Below are 19063 nucleotides of genomic sequence, written 5' to 3' on the forward strand. Positions count from 1 at the left end.
AGCTTTGATATCAAGATGGTTACTCACTGATTTTGTAGCATTGCTTCTGCCAAAGCTGGTGAGGATTCACCTCATGAGTCTCAGCTGAAAATAACTGAAGTAATTCTTGCTAAGCTTGAGTAATGCACATAGTAAAGCACATGGTGTATGTGCTTTATCTGTGTGTGCCAAAATTATTAATTGTTCCTGAAAACATTTTTTTTCCCTTTTATTCATTAACTTACACCATGATGAGAAGTGCCATTTCTCACTGATTATAATGATCAGAGCATTTCTAGGCTGGAGCAGTAGAACTCCCTGTGTCAGAAATGCTAGTGACATCCAGGAGTGTCACTTGTGTGGTTTTCAGTGTAGGTCTCTCTGCTCTTTTTGACCTCTGTATTTATGTTGGGGTGAATGAATTATGTGGGGTTTTGGTAACGGTTGAGTGTTTTGATTTAATTCTTAAGAATTTTGGCTTTGCTTACTGCAAAGGTGATTATTAATTTGTGAACTAGTTTCAGCGCAAACCACATTCTGCTGCCAAGATGAAGTATTTGGGAATAGAGGAAGAGAATTATGGAATAAATTAAAAATTAAAATTGAAATTAAAAATATGTAAAATACTGGTATGAGTACATTTATAAATGTTTTGGGAAGTATTAAATAATGCTCTTCTATAGTTTGGTGCATGCGTGTGTGACACTGTAGGTTTTTCCTAAGAAGAGAGTGTACTAAAAATGATTGTGATGCACTTGTTAATCCTAGCATAGTTGACTGTTTTTGGTTTTTTTCAGTCTGAGCTCAGAGGGAATATGGATAAGGATTTTTATGGTTTTGATTAACATCTTATGAAAAGTTCTTTGTATAATATCTTTAAGTAACATGAGTTCATATTTTTGTGTATTTATTTATTTAAGTCTTACATTAAAATCATTCTGTTGATGTACAGCATTTAAGACTCTTTTTTCTTTTTTTTTCCTATCTCATTCTAGGAGGATATGAATTTAAACGAAGACAAGAAAATGCCATTGAGAGAAAAGGATTTTAATACCAAAAAAGAAATGGTGATGCAATATATTAGCACTGCTTCCAAGTCTGTAAGTGAATGACTAAAAGCTTACATTGTGTCCTGTTGGTCAGAAAAAGTGATGCATGCATGTGACATTACTTTGACTAACTTCTGTTTCTCATAGTGCTCTTTAAAAATGTTTCTGTCTGTCTTACTATTTTACAAGTTACAGTGGCAGATAATCACTTGTACTTGAAATGTATCTTCTATACAGAAACCAGCGCTTCTTTTTGGTAAAGGTATGACTAAGAGTAGAGATGGAAAGATTCTGCAAAAACTTCTTGCAAAAGTTTGGTGTGAACCTTTTTCTTTTCTAGCATTGTTTAAAAAGAATTCCTCAACTGATGAACCTTTTTCATGCCTGACTTAAAATAGAGTTCATGTTTGATGCTACGTAATAGCTGATAATGAAAGTGTGGTGCACAAAATCAATTGTCCATTTTTTACCTATAAAGATAATGATCGGTTGTTCTAAAGCAGTGCAAGGGGTTGTATGTAAGGGCCAAATTAAGGATTCAGTTGGCATTAGAAAAACTGCTTAGTTTTTGCAGAGTGAGAACTGACTCCTGCACTGAATGCTCCATAGCTAATCCTATCCTCAGATATTCTGATTGTTTTAGAATTCATATGTTTGAATATTCAATTCTCACTGCTGTATGTAACTTGAGATATCAGTATAAAAAATGGCCTGGATGTAATTACAACTAAATAAAAAGAAATTAAAACATTAAATATAATAATTTGAAATATTTATCTTACTGTCTACTTCACATGATGTATATTATTAGTCTTATGCTTTAGCACTTTTAGTAAGGTAGGTATGCCTAGTGCAGCACCGAACTGCCTGGAGATTACTTTATTTGAGTTTATCAAAGCTACTGGTCTTGTCTATAGCTTAACAGGTCCTTAATATCAGAAGAGTAAGCTTGTTTTTCTTTTTTAGAGATATTGCATGGGAAATCAAGAAACTTCAGACTAGTAGATCTTACAACATTCTTGAAATTTATCTACCCAAAATAGTATGTGAGGGTTTATATATCATTGGTGCCCCAGCCTCTATATGTATTTTAACATCTCAGTTGTTTGATCTAAAAAGCAATGTGATAATAGAACATGACTGGCTGTGCAGAGTTGCTGCATTCACATCTGTTGCTGAAATCATAGCATGCTGATGATGGTGATGTTAAGGCTCTCTTTGACAAGAGAAAGGTTTTCATGTCTTTGCTTCTTGGCCACAGAGTATGTCTCATTGGTCCTTCTTTCTGAGTGCCATTCACAATTTTCCTTTTTTCTTTGGATGACGTCACACTTGTGTTTTGGTAATGGGGTTTCTTGCCCAGAGGAGTTGTATAAGGTGCTTTGTTGAAGCAGACAGGTCTGTTTCCTCCCCCAGGGCAATGATTTGTTACCACACACTTGTGTGTTTTCCTAAGGCCCCAACAGCATTTTCTCTTTTCTGTTCCCTTCCTCTGCTGCTAGCCCATGTATTCCTCTTTCTGTGATGGGAGATGACTAAATACCAATCCCTGCAGGGTAACTTGTCTTTCCTGAACTCTCTGCTGTTATGTCTTTACTGGATGTGACATTCACCTGTTGTGTACTGGGAGAAGCTGTTTCAGTGAGGCACAGATTTAGCACTTCCATCTAATTGTGCTGCAGATGATTTCAGATTAGTGCTGGAGCTATTGGGATGGGAAATTCCTTCCCTTGCCATTCCTCAAGTTAGTTGGACTGAGTGCCTTCTGAGTCTAGAGAGAATAGTGCACTGCACCCCAAGAATACTTGGCGAACTTCTGTTGTACCTTGACTTGAAAGTGTCATGCTTTTTTGGAACAGTTGAAATGCCACGTAGCTCCTGACTATTGTGTGCAGCTAATCCCATCTCGGGCCTCTCCTATAAGTGATACTGCAGTAACTTCTTTTGGTACTTCGTACTTCTTTTCGTGCTTCTTGAACTTCAAGGAGATGTGTACTAAGATATTTTGCCTTGGAAAAGATATCCTCATTCACAAATGTTATGGAGAGTACTGAGCATATTTCATTTAAAGCAATTATCATTTTAAGAACTATTAAAATGAAGAACAGAGACTGCACCTCTAATGAATCAATGAAAATGAAACAGCCTCTGGTGGTCAAAGTGGGCTCTACTTTAATCAAAGCTTTATCATTGACCACAGTGTCAGGGTTTCTCTTTCTCAGAAGTGCACAACTCCTTTCCAATAACCACAAACCACCTCTTTGTACAGTAATGCTTACAGAAAACAAAAGTTTTTAAAATAAAATTCCATGTTATGGGGTTAATACTCAAGGGGAAATAAAAATAGCATTGCTATCATGTTACTCAACCATAGGTTTTGCTGTTTTATATGTTCAAAACACACAAACTGGATTTTTAAAGTGAATTTTCTTCTCAGCATTTTGTTTTTGTTGTTCACTTTGTGCCCTTGTGATGTTTTAACTAGATTAATTAATGCTGACTTCATGCTGCATCTGCTCACAGACCAGTTGTTCTTCAGTTGAGCAATTAAGTTTCTAGAGGCACTGATGCCTCAAGATATTTCCTGTTTCTCAGTAAATTTGAACATTTTGAACTTAAGCAGCTTTTCTCATGCTGAAATACAGCTAATATAATCTGTTTCACAATTGATACGAAATGCAGCTCTCATTTATTTAAGCACCGGCAGATGTATCATATTCTTATTATGTTGCAGAACTTTGGCATAACTGTGAATAAGTGGTACTTAGCACTGTGCTAGTTTGTTGTACAGACATTCACAGTTTACTGGTTCTTTTGCATAGGGTAATATTGCAGTGGGGAACTGAGTCTGAAATGGGATGACTGGTTACTCTCTGGATGTTGATGTGAGTCTCCACTGCACATGGCACTGTTTTCAGATGGGTCACATGAGGCTTTCTGAAATGTCATTCTAGTGAATTCTAGTTTGACTGGGCTCCTGTCCCATGTGACCTTTGCACTGCACACACTTGCTATTGATTATATTAAATTCCTTCCAAAATATCTTCTAACCATCTTAACTGTATGTCCTGTCCATATGACTGTCCAATATGACTGTGCATCAAAAGAAAGAATTTTACTGACAACTTATAAGTATTTTGGTTACATCAGTTTTGTCAATTTTACAGCAGGAACTGCTGGGAGAAGTCACTGGAAATGACAGATTCTCCACACAGGATATTAATCTTTATGCTTAGGCATACAAGTAGTGCTTATCAAGTAGTGTATGCACATCAGGAGCTGCCAGTAGAACTTCTGAGACTTCTTGAAATTTCTAGCTCTCTTGTAACATTTAAGTTAAATATTTTGTCATGAAGGCTGCTGCGAGTTTGTGTGGTCATTTTGTCTATAGTCAGTCTGTTATCTTATTTATGCAGAGTCCAGCTGGAAAGATCCATGAAAGAAAACTGAAAATACTGAGTTTCATTTTGTTTGTGGGGACATTTATTGTTCCTGATTTTTAAAAATTTTCTCTGGTTTTCCTAGATCTGTCTTCCAGATTCTCACCTCAACCCTCATCCTTTGCTGTACATTTCATCTACTTTTTTTTGTGGAGCATAGTTATTGGAAGTTACTCTCATACTTAAGCTAGTAGGGATCCATCAATTCAGAAGCATGTTTGGAATGACATTCCATGTATTACACATGATGTTTCAAAATACAACATGAGATGCTATATTTTTGGGATGATTCCTGGCAGCAGGAGTTTTTTTTTGGTTTTGTTTTTTTTTTTTTTTTTTTTTTTTTGGTGTCTGGAGCATCTGTTATCAAGTCTGAGGAAATATAGTTGAGGTGGAGACTATTATAGCCCCCAATGTTCTGTTGTCACAGAGTCGTGGAATAGAATTAGAGTGGAAGAGAAAATAGAGGGAGGAGGGAGGAAGTTTGTGTTTGTCTTATGTTTAACTAATTTCTTGTATTTCAATTTGTTCTTCTTGTCCTTTCAGTGATAGGGTTCCCCTGAGCCTTCTCTTCTTGGGGATAAACAATCTCCGTTCTACCAGCCTCTCCATGTACTACAGATTCTCTTGTAATTGTGTCCACTGCCCTTTCTGGACTCTTTCCAATATGTCCATGTCTCTGATGCTGGGGAGTCAGGGGCTGGACAGAATTCTCCAGATGTTTCACCACTACTGAGCTGAAGGGAAGGGTCATCTCTCTCAACCAGCTGGTGATGCACTTACTGTGGTCAACTTGTCATCCATCACAACCCCTATTTTCCTACAAGCCTACATTCCAGCTGGTAGCCTCAGCACATGTTGGTGCATAGGATTATTCCTCCTCAGGTTCAAGATTTACAGTTTTCTGTTGTGGAACTTCCTGAAATTCCTCTGCCCATTTTTCCTGTCTGTTGATGTCCCTCAGGATGGCAGCTCAGCTGCCTGGTCTGTCAATCATGCTTCCTAGCTTTTAACTTCATTTCTTTGCTAGAAACTATTTAATCATATTCTGCCTCATGGAAGAAAACATTACTTCTCAGTATTTCCTGAGGATCTAACAAAGGCAGAAAACATCATCTGTATGAAACTAATATAATATACTAATATAATGAGAGCTAAAATAATATAATGATACTACCTCACCATTTACAGTGAATAATTTCAAGTTATTATTTCAATTTCAAGTCTAATTCTCTTCAATTACTGACTTAAGCTACTAGTTGATCAAGAATTATTTAGTAAATTTCTTTGTGCAACATGACAGTTGTGCTTCTATTTTCAAAAAAAGGAGTCTTGCAATGAATTAACTCAAATCTAAGTTTTATGCACAATTCTTTACCTGCTTTTTTGTATTTAGATATGTTCTGTAGATAATATATCTGTCCTTCCTGTGAACTGGGTATTAGGTGGACTAGACTTCTTGTTTTTTGATGTCTACAAGAATGTCTACTTCTGCAAGAGCAGAAGTTACTGCAGTAACATGCTGAGTGTTCTGGTATGCTGCTTTTTCGCTCTGTATGCATATGTGAGTGCAGTCACCCTTCTGGACATGGGCCCTCTTCAGAGAACCTCATAATTGGTTTTTTCTTCTGTTGAATACGGAATGTTAAGATTTTTGCAATGCATAAACAGAATCCATTCAATATAAAATTTTATTTCACTGAGCATGTGTGATAAATTTTACATTTCCAGCCTGTTGTTTTTGTCTGTTGATAATAAATTTATTCATAAAATGGCCAAATTTAGTCAGCATTTGGCAAATAGTAGATAAGTTATGGGTTTGCAGGTCTACATTATATGTTTTTCAAGGAATATTAATGAAGCTTAGCCATTAATAATCTATTTAAGTTCTGTGTGCACCAAATAAAGAACATGTCTATTTTCTGTGTTTCAGGGAAGTCTCAAGAACAGTAGGAAGATTTCTCCCCAAGAATTTATTCAGGATTTAAAATCTGGGTCAACGGATGAAAGACTAGTCACTTGCTTAGAATCTCTCCGTGTGTCCTTGACTAGTAATCCTGTCAGGTAACATCATTAGCACATGTTGAAGAGATTAATAATATTCTTATTTCTTAATGGATTAAAATTAATGGATATGTAGATGTACATGTCTCAAGGTTTTCCAGTTAATGAGTATGTATGCATTAGTGAGTGATTTTAACTTCTTTCTGTTTCATTGATTATGTATCCTCTGTAGGTCTGTTATTTTTAATAGACTTGGCTGATCTATACAAGATAATACTAAGAGAAGGTAAACTAAATGTGGTGCAGAAGCAGTTCCTTTTGTTTTCTAGTGCTAAGTAGTCAATTGCTTCTCATTTTAATTTTTGAAATATTTTCTAGATTTTGATCTTCTAACTTATTTTTGTCAGGGTAATCAATAATGAGAGTTAGGCACCTTGGTGTAAGTTTGCTCACCAGAATACATATGTATTTCTAAATCTGTGCTGCTGCTTCTGTCCAGTGTACTTAAGGCTTCCTTCCTTCCTTCCTTCCTTCCTTCCTTCCTTCCTTCCTTCCTTCCTTCCTTCCTTCCTGCCTTCCTGCCTTCCTGCCTTCCTGCCTTCCTGCCTTCCTGCCTTCCTTCCTGCCTTCCTTCCTGCCTGCCTTCCTTCCTGCCTGCCTTCCTTCCTGCCTGCCTTCCTTCCTGCCTGCCTTCCTTCCTGCCTTCCTCCCTCCCTCCCTCCGGTATTTTTTTCTGTACTTGTAGCCTTTATCTATACAGAAGAAAGCACAGCCTTTGTTTACCTGTGCTTTATCGAAGGAAGGCTAACTCTTCAGTAATCACTGATAAGTCTTAATTTTGATTTGTTCCATGCAGTTGATTTCTGAATGCTGACTTTATTTCATTAAATTGTATTTTTTCCTATTCTGTTCTGTTTACATCCTTTTGTTTAAGGTTACCATTTAAGACAATGGTTATACACATGATTTGGGGAAACTGTTTAGGGTGTAGTTTAAAATAATGCAAATGAAATATTAGGACATGATTAGAAAAGGATTGCACAACTTTCTTTTCTCTGTGTCTGGCTTGGCAGAGTTGCTGATATGGGTCTTCTCTATGGGTATTTGCCTCTTTCCTTCTATTATTTTGTTTCTGAATTGGGTTGTCTTATTTAGAAAATATAATGGTTTATGTGGAAGGAAACATGCTTTACAGTAGCCTGAGTTATTCTGACAAAGGGTTTTCAATTAGTCTTTTTTGTAAATTGTATTTTTAGTTCACAGAGAAAATCTAAATCAAGTGTTACTGAGTTGTTTGATCTCTGGCACTTAGAAACAGGTATTGATATCCATGGTTTACTGCAAAAAGCTGTGTTTATTTCCCATCACTATAAAAAGTAAGCTTCTAAAAGGACAATCTTGGTCACTAATCTTCAGGTAAATAATTTAGGTGTTTTAACCTCACAGGTGCCAGCACAGTTCATTAAAAGTGGTTCAAGTGATCTAGCTGTACATATTATTACAGATAATTAGTTACCTTCAACTCTTTCTTCCCCTTTTGTGTAATAGTTGCAACAGGTTGAATTTCATTAAAAGGACATTTTTAATAAATACGTTGAAAATAGAGGCACTGGTAACTTAGTATTTTTTCAGAATGACAAAAAGCTGAGTGTTTTCTTCGGTTGTGTAAGTAGTTTTTGTTCTCCTGTGGAAGCAGAGGTAAAGGCAGTAAGAATGCGTCAGTACTTTAGTTGATCATTCCCAGCTGTTGGATGTGCAGCAAAGTGGCTGCTCATAATTCTGCTAATACAAAATGTTCAAATAAATGAATCTTGTAGTATTATCTTTAGGACAGGTATGGCCAGATATGCCAAAAATAGTTGCCAGTTATTTGCCTAACCTGTTTCATATTAAACGCCCATCCAAGAAAGAGAGAATCTATTTTCATAATGTATTTACTTCTAGAAGGGAAAAAAAAATATGGTTTTCTCTTCCTGTAATTGTTAGTCCTGCTGTCAGTGTGGCGTTACTTGTATTTCATATCATGGTATTTTGAGCAGTACTAAACAGGACCATGAGCCGTTTGCCTCATGGAGAAACAACTGGCCAAGGGTTTAACCTGATCAAAAGATGCACTTGGTAGTAGCTGAAATTTTAAATTTTTGTTGTATTCTCTTGGAAATATTTTGGGTTTAATACCATCCAGTTATGCGTGCTTTTATTTATGGTGACAGTTTTCTTTCACTGTGATTAGTCTTCAAAATGTCAATTTTTTAAAATGTCTTTTTTCTTTCTCCTAGCTGGGTTGAAAACTTTGGCCAAGAAGGTCTGGGACTGCTGTTGGATGTTTTGGAAAGATTGGTTGAGACAAAAAAGTAAGGATTTAGTATAAAATTTGCTTTTCTAAATATAAATAGAATATAAATAGAATATATATATAACCGAATCTCTAATTTTATATATAAATATCTTAATATAAAGTTAGCTTTTCTTAATATTTAAAGAGCATTTATTTACACTTAATTTTTGATTTATTCAGTCAGGACAGACTTGTGAAAAGAAGTCAGCATAAAGTTATACAGTGTTTGAGAGCCTTCATGAATAATAAGGTATGGGATTTTATTTATTCTAGAAACAAAATTACTACAGTTCAATTAGATAAGGTACCTGATAAGTCTGTGCAATTTGGTGGAGTGGTGGGTTGGTCAGTTGTAGTTTGAAGTTCTTTCTGTCCGCTGGAAGTCTGCCACTTTCTCTCTGCAGAAATATTCCAAGACAATGTAAAATTTTGATGCTGTTATATGCCCTTCTTTCAGAATAAGTGACCTATTTGGGACTTTTCTCATGTTTAATTTTTTTCATTATTTCACAAACTAAAATGTCATCTGAAATATCTACTTGAGGGGAACCATTGCTGTCATTACTAGGTACTTGATGGTCATTTGGATTCTCTCCCTTACAAATATTCTTCTGTTGTTTAGTATGGGTTGGAAAGAATTTTGGGAGAAGAGAGGAGCCTTTTGTTGCTGACCAAAGCAATTGATCCCAAGCAAACTAACATGATGACGGATATAGTTAAACTCTTATCTGCAATGTGCATTGTTGGAGAGGAAAACATGTAAGTACTGTATTTAAGCAAGAAATACTAAGGTAATTTTACAATATCCCAAATTATAGTTATATCTGAATGAAATGATAAAATTTTCAATTTAAATTTGAAAGTAATATCTGTATTATATTGTCAGTTTTCAGAATACCTTTGTGATTTTTTTATCGTGGTCATATCAGTGAGGCTTTTTTTCACATCTGGATATATTGGTTAGATGGAAATAGTTCTGCAGCAATTCTTTTACTTAATACTTATTAGCATAATTTTCTTAACCCTTGTATTCCAGTAAGTCATTCTTTGGTTACAAAAATCTCTAAAGGCAACAAGTATTGCTTAAACCGCCCAAATTTGTTTACAGGAAATTGAGGCAGGTGAATAATTTGGCAACATGGCTTTTAAGATAGCAAATAAACAAGTTTAAATATCTCTCCTGAGTGAAATGATTCTCTTTTTCTTACAGCCTTGAAAAAATTTTGGAAGCTGTAACAGCAGCAGCAGAGGAGAGGAATGTTGATAGATTCTCTCCTATTGTAGAAGGTCTTCAGGATAACTCAGTTCAGCTGCAAGTAAGTGCTTTTTTTTTTATATAACCGCTGCAACAAGTGAAAATAAAACGATATGTTTTTCTGGACTAAACAATTCATTACAATAAAAAGGAGTAGGGATGTTTCAAACTGGGGTCAAATTTTGGGGTATTGTTTATAATTTTGTCTTTCAAGGTGTGGCATGGGAAGATTCAGCCTGGAAACATGGGGGTGTTGCAGGTCAATTTATTGATTTCTATTCACTGAGCTCTTACCTTTGCAAGTTAAAAGACAGTATATATTTAAAATAAAGGATAAATCATATGTTTGGATGCAAAAAGATCATATCACTTCTGGAAATATTTGTTGAAATTGAATATTAATATTAGTAAAAATCAAGTTTTTAGGCAACTGCATTCTATAATTAATGTTTTAAATCATTGGGAGGTCTGTCCCTCATGCTCACTTTATGATATCATAAAATTGCACTCATAGCGTCTGAGGAAAGAAAACTTTCACCTTATTTTCCAGTTGCTTCAGTTGGATGTAAAGTTTGTGCCTGCAGGAAGGCACAAAGTATTACACTTTGAATAATCATTGATATTCATGTAATCAGGTTGAACTGAGAGCTGTTCATAATTTAAAATCTTTAAAATCTTCTACTATCTTGCTTAACATATTTATTTGCTTACATGACACATATTTCTACTTGCTTAAAACATACTTTGGCTTAAACTACAAATCTTTATTCTTGTTACGTGTCTGTTTCACTATTCTATTCTAAAGCTTCAAGCCTTCTCCAAGGTCTTAGGTCAAACACTGTATCCATCTCTATCTCTGAGCTTGTATGTTTGAGGCCTTGGTAGGTTTCTATGCTTGCATTTCTCACATCAATTCTTTGTTACTATTACAAAAATAGTAAAAGATTAAAGTTTGAAAGAAACTTTTGCATTACTCAGCTTTTATATGAAATAGTTCATGTCTGACAATAAAAGTTGCTGTTTGTTTAATTTGTCTCACAGAAAAGATAACCATAAAGGAATGTTTGCAGGTGGAGAATTGTAGTTCAAGTTTGCCAGTACCAATGGAATTCTCTTTTGAAAAATTGTCTCTTCCTTACTGCTTCCCTCTTCTAATCATAGACTAGTTTGGGTTGGAAGGACCTTTAAAGACCATGTGCTTCCAGCCCAGCTACCATGAGGAGGCATCTTTTCACCAGAGCAGGTTGCTCAAGGCCTAGTCCAATTTCACCTTGAACACTTTCAGGGATGGGGCATCCACAGTTTCCCTGAGCTATCCATGACTTTTATGAAATTTCAAAAAAATTCTGAGATATTAAAAAAAAATGTTTTGATTAAAAATATTAATTATTAATTCGTCATTATTTGAATCATTGATTCAATACTTTAGATTACAAAAATTCTTTTTTCAATTCCAGGATGTTGTATCTAAGTTAAGAGAATTCAAGAGTTGGTGTAGAGCATATAAGGATTTGAGGACTACCAAGCTGAAATTAGGAGGATCTTGTTTTGAGTGTAATGCTGAATTTTCAGGGCTTGTGTATATTTGCATCTGTGTAGATTTAATGAAGGAAAAAAACTACTGTAGATTTAATACACAAAAAAAGTTATCTGTAACTTCCTTTTCTTTATAGTTGAAAATGCATGTGAAACTCCCCTTACAGCAGGCCATTATTGTATTTGAGCCATCAGGCAAGTTAAGTTAATCCGTTGTACCTCTCATTTTACCCAAGATGGGTTCCCACTATTTGCAGGGATGCTCAACTCCATGAGCAAGATACACTGGTGAGATAAGCAAATCAGTGCAGTAAACTTCAGCTGAGTTACCTATCCAGTAGCAATTTAAATTTTTCTAGGACTACTCTTCAGATATTAAAAAAGTTTGTTTCTTCTAGTTATTCATTCTATCAACTGGGCTATATCTCCATCTGGTATTTTGTTATCCTCTAATATAGAAGATAGAAGCATTGTTAAAAATGAGAATTTACTCTAAATGTTACTGTTGCAATACTTCTGCTAAAATACTTACGCTCAATATATTCATTTGGCTTTGCTGAGAGTGTTAGCCTGAAGTTCCTGCAAATAGGTAATGCTTTGCCATTGCTGCATCTTTTGTAGACATGGAAACTCATTAAAAGTTCTTTTCTGTTTAGTTTTTTTTTAACTAAACTTTCATTAAAGTATGTTCCTTCTGCTAAAAGGCTTTTTGATATTTACTTTTTCAGAGTTAATAAATGGTTGCTAGATTTCTATTTTTTAAGACCAGAAAAATCAAGCCTCCTCATGTGAATCAGCTGTAAACTTTTCTAACAATGACATTGACCTGGTGGTTAATTTGACAGGGTTTTAATGAGACAGAAGTTTACAGTTGTCAGTTACTTGGCATACTTGCCTTGATTGTCTGCTTGATGTATATATGCTTGCTTTGTGGCAGTTCAATTTGACACTAACAACTGACCTTTTCAATTCTGAATTGACTTAACATTTCTGTTACTAGAAGACTGAATACATAAAAGGCCTCAGTAGGGTGATTTTTGTCTTTTTCGTGAAAGCTCTGTCTGTCTATCTTTTGCATTTGTTGAATGCAAAAGATGTTCTATCTTTCATAAAATCTGAAATTATGGAAGGCATACTTAATTGATTTTGGTTCAAGATGATTAGTAGTCTTATTCTAAAAATATAACTATAGCCAGGAGTAATATCAAGTTTCTGGTTTTATTACAGTAAATGTAGTTTAACATCTTAAGCCTAAAACACATATAGGGCAATCTGATACCTTGTGTATTTATAATGACAACTGAAAAGTCCAATGCTTTGCTTGTTCAAGTCATGGAGGCAGGAAGTACAGCTTTTCTGGCACAAACCATTTTGATGGATAAGAAAGGTATGAAAACAACAACAACAACTTGTTTGTTGTCTTCTTCTCATTTTTCTAGGAGGATCAAATGAGTGCTTATACTCTCTAATAATCAACTTTCACCACTGCTTCTCAAGCAGGTGGTTTAACTAACAGGAGAGTGTTATTCTTCCATGCAGATCTAGTTGCAGATGCCAGCTCCTTCTAATTTTCCAGTTAGGACTGAGAAGAGAACAATGGTGAAGCAAAGGTGCAATTTTTCCTTTCCTGGTTAAGTTCCTGAAAAATGAATACTGCTCATTCCTCTGGAAATGGGCAGGTTCATGCATATCCTAGGAGAAGCATTTTTTGTGAGAAAGTAAAAGATCCTAGGTATTCATCAATAGCCTTATCCTCCCAGTATTTTCAACTGTCAAGGAATACCTTTTAATCTTTGTCATTTAATAATAGGAGGATGTGAGATGGCTGTGACTTTTTGGTTTGCTGAATAACTTGATGATTCTTGGTTGCTCTGTGCTTGGGAGGTCCTTTCCATAACTGCTTATGTGGTAGGGTCAATCAGAGCAAAGCTTACCTTACCTAAATGTCAAGACTGCGCAAATTAATTTTAAATTATTGTGGTCTTGTGTGATTTAAGCATTTTGTGCTAACCCCTAGGTATTGAATTAGTTTCACTTGGAGTATGATTTTAATGTTTGTGATCTACTATCAGGTTCCTGCTATTGCCTTTATCTTTAGTCCTTCAAAAAGTTTTTAAACTTCAAAAAAAGATTTTGTGATCTAATTTACTCAAATCTAGATGTGTAAACATTGTGCCTTGCTTAGACTTGTTTTTCTTTTCTCTTGTATAACTTTTTCTCACTCTGCTTTTTGTAGGCTTATGCTTGGGACTTTCATTATTTGTATTCCTACACAAATAAATAGTTAGCTAATATTATCCAATGGATCTTTTTCTTGTTCTGAGCTGCAATTTAATTCCCGCTTGATCAAATTTGACTAGAAATACTAGAATAGCAGTACATCTTACTGATGAATTTCTTGCTTTTCATCGTTGTCTCATGGCTCTGTTTGAGTAACACGTGCATGTAGTGTGTTGCTTTGGCAAATTAAAAGAAAATAGTATTTTTTGGGGTACAATTACATCTGTAGATATCCTTTCATTGAAATTGCCTTGCTATCTCAAAGATAAAACTATAGTTTGCTCTTGATCAGGATTTTCATAGTAGTATTTTTTTAAGTCTCTGATTGACTCTTCACTAGTTTAAATCATCTGTGATAAATGCTGTTTCCTTGCTTAACAGTCCATTCATATGTTTTGCAGAAAAACATACTGTGTTTTAAACTGCTGTCATGACAATGACAAAGATTCCAAATTGTATGTAATCAAACAACATGGAGTTGAAATGTAAATGTAACCTTGTAGTACTGTACTTTGGTACTGACTCTATGGTAGGGAAGTCTACAATCATTGAAATGCCTTGCTGATGTTAACAGGAGAGCAGGTGTTGGTGGCAGCTGTCAGTGCACTGAATTACTGGTTTTGAATGGCACAACTAATTGAATCCGGAAAATGCAATTGAATGAAAGATTTTGTACTCCAGAGAGATGAATTGGAGATGGCATAACTTGTTTCAACTAAATAAGATCAAAATTAGGTGAAGTAAAAATTTTAATCTTGGCTGCTGAAGGGGAAGACAAACACTCATAAATGGACCCATACCCAAACAAATACAAAAAGCTTTAAGAAGTTCATACTCAGATAATAAGACAATATGTTCTGTAAGGTTTTATTGCAGTAAATTTAACTGGTTTGGTTGCTTGCATTTTAAATCACTTGTGATGCCCAAATTCTTCTGTTGTGACATTGTAACTTGTGCAGTTTGTGGGCCTAAAAATACACCTAGTATTCAAAGCCAAGGATTTAATTTTTAGTATAAGTGATGTCTTAGTGGTCTAATAAAATTGCTCTCAGTAGTGCTAACACTTCTCTACCCCATCCCATTCCTATACATTTCTATGCTGCATTTCATTTATTGTCATATTCTATCCACTAGTTACAGAAATGTATGTAATGGTAAACTTTATGCCAGAGACTTGTACAAGGCTAAGAAAAATGTACAGCTAGTGGGGTGATAGTGATCCTGTTATTAGACAAATCCTGTTGCAATTAAATAAGCCAAAACTGAGCTCCAGACAGGCAAGCCAAGTCTTGATGAAGCCTGAGACGTCTGCAAGCATGTGGTGTTAGCTTCATACAAAACCTGTAGCCTGTTACTAGCAAAAATAAGTGGGCTAAAAGGGCACATGTCCTGAACAAGACTGTAGAGGACTACAGACCAGTATTCAATATGAGGAGCTTTTTCTGTGTTCAAAGTGCTTGGTTGTGCAGCAGAACCTCTCATCTGTGTTGGTTGCTGTCGAGACAATTCCTGGAAGATTTTATTCAGTCTGCTTTTGAAAAGTGGACTGGGTACCTTAGCTGGTTTCAAAATTTTTGGTATTGTAATGTCGGCATTTGGATGTAAGAGAATTATATTATTTGTATTTATCTTCTGATTGTTGTAGCTTCCTTTGCTGGGGTTAGCACCCTTATTTGTTACCTAGTGTAGAGTGATGCTTTGGCAGTAACAAACATATTAGAGTAACTCTCAGGAAAAAGTAGTTGCACAGAAACACGCTTGAAGAGTAATACAGAGGTTTTGTTTGAATTTGAAGAAAATAATTGATGAGTTAACAAAGTCCTATTTTCCCCTATACTGTAGACATACATAGAGAAGCAAATTGTATAAAATGAGGGCAATAACACATTTCAGGGAGGAGAAGTATCATAAGAATTGTTCTGACAGGCACTGCAAAGATGAAAAATCCACTGTGACAGTTAAAGGCTCAAACTGTTATCTATTTAGCAGCTATATAAGAAGAGAAGAATAACCAAGGGTTGCTTCTTATTCATAACTTCAAAGAAGCCCCAAATCGGAAAGATCTTTCTCCAGGAAACATACTTTCTGTGAGGCAAAGCAGTCAATGTTGTAGTATTGTTAGCTATATTCCTATTTAACGGAGTTCTTTTAAAGCTGAGTGCTACTAATGTAATGTCAATATCTTTCTGAAAGAGAACACAGCAGAAGTATATTCCTCTTTGATACGTGAGGTTATTTACTTTTCCTCATCAGGTGATGATCTAATTGCCCTCACTGTAAAGAATATGGGGAAGGGACAGGAACAGGCTTTCATTGCCTTGCCAAGTCTGTTAAATACTTGGCTAACAAAACATACAAAGGCAGACTTACAGTGAGGCAGGGGGGAAAATGTTAGGAAACATTACTTCAACAGAATTTAATATAACACAATTTTTGAGCCATAGAAACCTTTTAAAAACAAACTTTTAAACATCAAATTCAATATTACTTATTACTAGTAGAATTTTTGATTTTGTCTACTTAGCATGCTGTTTTCTACGTTTTTCTGAATTGTTTTGATATTTTGCAAACTTGTTTAAATTTTTGAAGTCCAGACTTAGGTTGGAGCATACTTGCCTGCTCCTTGGGCCTTTCAAACACCTTTCATTGCTTCATGAAATAGCACTTTGCTTTGCAAAGCCATTTATTTACACTATTTATTTATATTTCATATTTTGTATTACTCATTTTGTTCTCAACTATACAAAATATATTTCTACTGTCAACTATACAAAATATATTTCTACTGTCAAAGAAAAAGTCAAACTTGCCAATCAGTAGTTGTCCAGATCTTCCTGAAAATGGTCTTTTAAATGTCAATATAATTTCTGCCATCTTCATTTTCTTCAGTGTGAAAAGATACATTTCAGTATAAACTGGGATGTAATAGTATGTACAGTTATTTTGTCCTCAATTTTTTTAAAGCTTTGAATGTTTGAAGACTGAATGCTCTTTTGTTACTTCACAGGTTGGCTTAATTCTCTGAGTTGTTCTACCACTTTTGAACTGTTTTGTCTCTGTTCTACTTTGTGATCTCCTTTCACACACCAGCGTGACACAATGTTGCTGTTTGTGTTGCTTTGTTTTCTTTGGGCAGTTCTTTACACCATGGTCTTTTACTGACCCTACAGATTCTGTTGTTGTCTTCCTTCTTTGTAATTTTTGAGGAATTAGATGTGTTAATCATAGATGCTTTTTGCAAATTCAAAGTTCTCTGTCTCTGTTAATACATTTTCATGTTTGATGTGTTAGTTTTGATTCCTCCTCCCCTCCACTGGTGTTGAATTATTTTGTTTAGGTGTTGTAACTTGATTATTGTCTAATACTGGAGTAAGTTACAGAAGTCTATCTTAACACTTATGCAGTTGATTTAAATAATCCTTTTGAGTCCTGTATGCAGTTTGGGGTGCCACAATAGAAGAAGGATGTAAGACTGTTAAAATGTGTCCAAAGGAGGGCAATGACGGATGGTGCAGGGCCTTGAGGGGAAGCTGTATGAGGAGTAGTTGAGGTCTCTTGGTCTGTTCAGCTGGAGGAGAGGAGACTGATGGGGGACCTCATTGCAATCTGCAACTTCCTTGTGAGGGGAAGAGGAGGGTCAGACACTGATCTCTTCTCTCTGGTGGCCTGTGACAGGATCCAAGGGAGTGGCCTGAAACTGTGTCAGGGGATAGTTAAGTTAGATGTTAGGACTGGGTATCAATTTTTCACCCAGAGGGTGATCGGGCCCTGGAGTAGCTCCCCTTGGAAGTGGTCACAGCACTAAGCATGTCTGAGTTCAAGAAGCATTTGGACAATGCTCTCAGGCACAAGCTGTGATTTTTGGAACTTCCCTGTGCAAGGCTGGGAGTTGGACTTGATGATCCTTTTGAATCCCTTCCCACTCAGGACATTCTATGATTTTATATGTTTAATTTAGTGTGATTTTCCTTATTTATGTCAATAAAATAAAAACAGTAGTTTTCTATTATTATGCAAATATAGATATTTGCATGTACTGAATTTCATAGAAGTTCTGAGGGAATAGAAATTAATTTCAGCTCTTTCTTCAAGTAAGAAGAAAGATCAAAGCTTGTTCCTTCCTTCTATTACTGTTTTGAAGTTATTGTTGATGCAAGGTATGTAGTATGGCAGAGTAATCTAAGAATAAATGCCGTTGTGGCAGCTTTTATACAGGAGAGGTATTGGATGGGTTAGTACAGTGGTTCCAGCCATGGCATCCTCCCTTGAGCATTCTTGTCCTTTCAGACATCTCCAGAAGTTGAAAAGATGGTCCCAACTCCTAATGCAGAGTTGTGGGGCCCTCAAGGTTCTCTTTTCAAGTGACTCCAAATACTGTCATTTATGGGTTTGGGTGGAGAATACCTCATGCTTAATTGGGTCATTCTAACCCTTTGTCCCTAAAAACGTGTTGTAGCTCACAGTCTGCTTGTTTTTCTCAGCAGGTTCACTGCTCTCACATTAACAGATTGTTTACATTTGTTACATCTCTGTTCTCATAACTAAGCTGTTCTCTTCTAGAGTGTTATCTAGTAAGTTCATCTACATAGACTAACACTGCAGTCAGACAGGCCTAAATTATGCTAATTGCCATTTACCTCCATAACAGTTCAGCTGAAATAATATATTCTTTGCAGTAGGATAAAAGGTGAGGTAATGGTTGTGGTCTGTGCTGTTATGTAATCTTAGCATGTTCCTTCTGGAAACCTAATGGGTGCTATTGTTTCTCACAGTCTGTATCAAAGTAGCTTGTACATCCTTGTACATAGTTGTTCTTATGACCATATGTAAATTCAGTACTTGGAATGATGCATACTTTGAAGATGACTGATATTGCATCTTTCCAGTATCACCTTTTGTTTATGGCATAATGCATCATCATTTTTTAGACTATAAATTGCTTTACAGCCAAGTACTAGAACTGGATTGCTTTAATTGTTGACATAGTATGTAAGGTCCAAATAGAATCCTAATGGTCTGGTGCTTTTAAAAAGCCCTTAAAATGCTGGAATTATTGTATAACATATTTTTTGTAAATTGAAGCAAAACATGCAAACATTAAAGAGGGTAAAAAAAGGAAATAATATCTCTTTTCATCTGTATTAGAGATGAAGAGTAAGTTGCCATTGTTCTAAAGGCTTAT

The 19063-nt window shown here is 35.5% G+C and overlaps 1 protein-coding gene across 1 annotated transcript in view; it reads left to right on the forward strand.

The window, feature by feature from the left end:
- Positions 1–19063, forward strand: part of DIAPH3 (diaphanous related formin 3) — a 205032-nt gene that overhangs the window by 25074 nt on the left and 160895 nt on the right. Inside the window, exons 4-9 of the mRNA XM_041407327.1 lie at positions 975–1079; positions 6402–6532; positions 8752–8826; positions 8991–9060; positions 9433–9569; positions 10021–10126. Coding sequence (XP_041263261.1) covers positions 975–1079; positions 6402–6532; positions 8752–8826; positions 8991–9060; positions 9433–9569; positions 10021–10126 — 624 coding nt within the window. The remainder of the gene's footprint in view (positions 1–974; positions 1080–6401; positions 6533–8751; positions 8827–8990; positions 9061–9432; positions 9570–10020; positions 10127–19063) is intronic.

This window comes from Onychostruthus taczanowskii, unplaced genomic scaffold, assembly GCF_017590055.1.
Source record: "Onychostruthus taczanowskii isolate IOZ18803 unplaced genomic scaffold, ASM1759005v1 scaffold26, whole genome shotgun sequence".
Lineage (NCBI taxonomy): Eukaryota > Metazoa > Chordata > Aves > Passeriformes > Passeridae > Onychostruthus > Onychostruthus taczanowskii.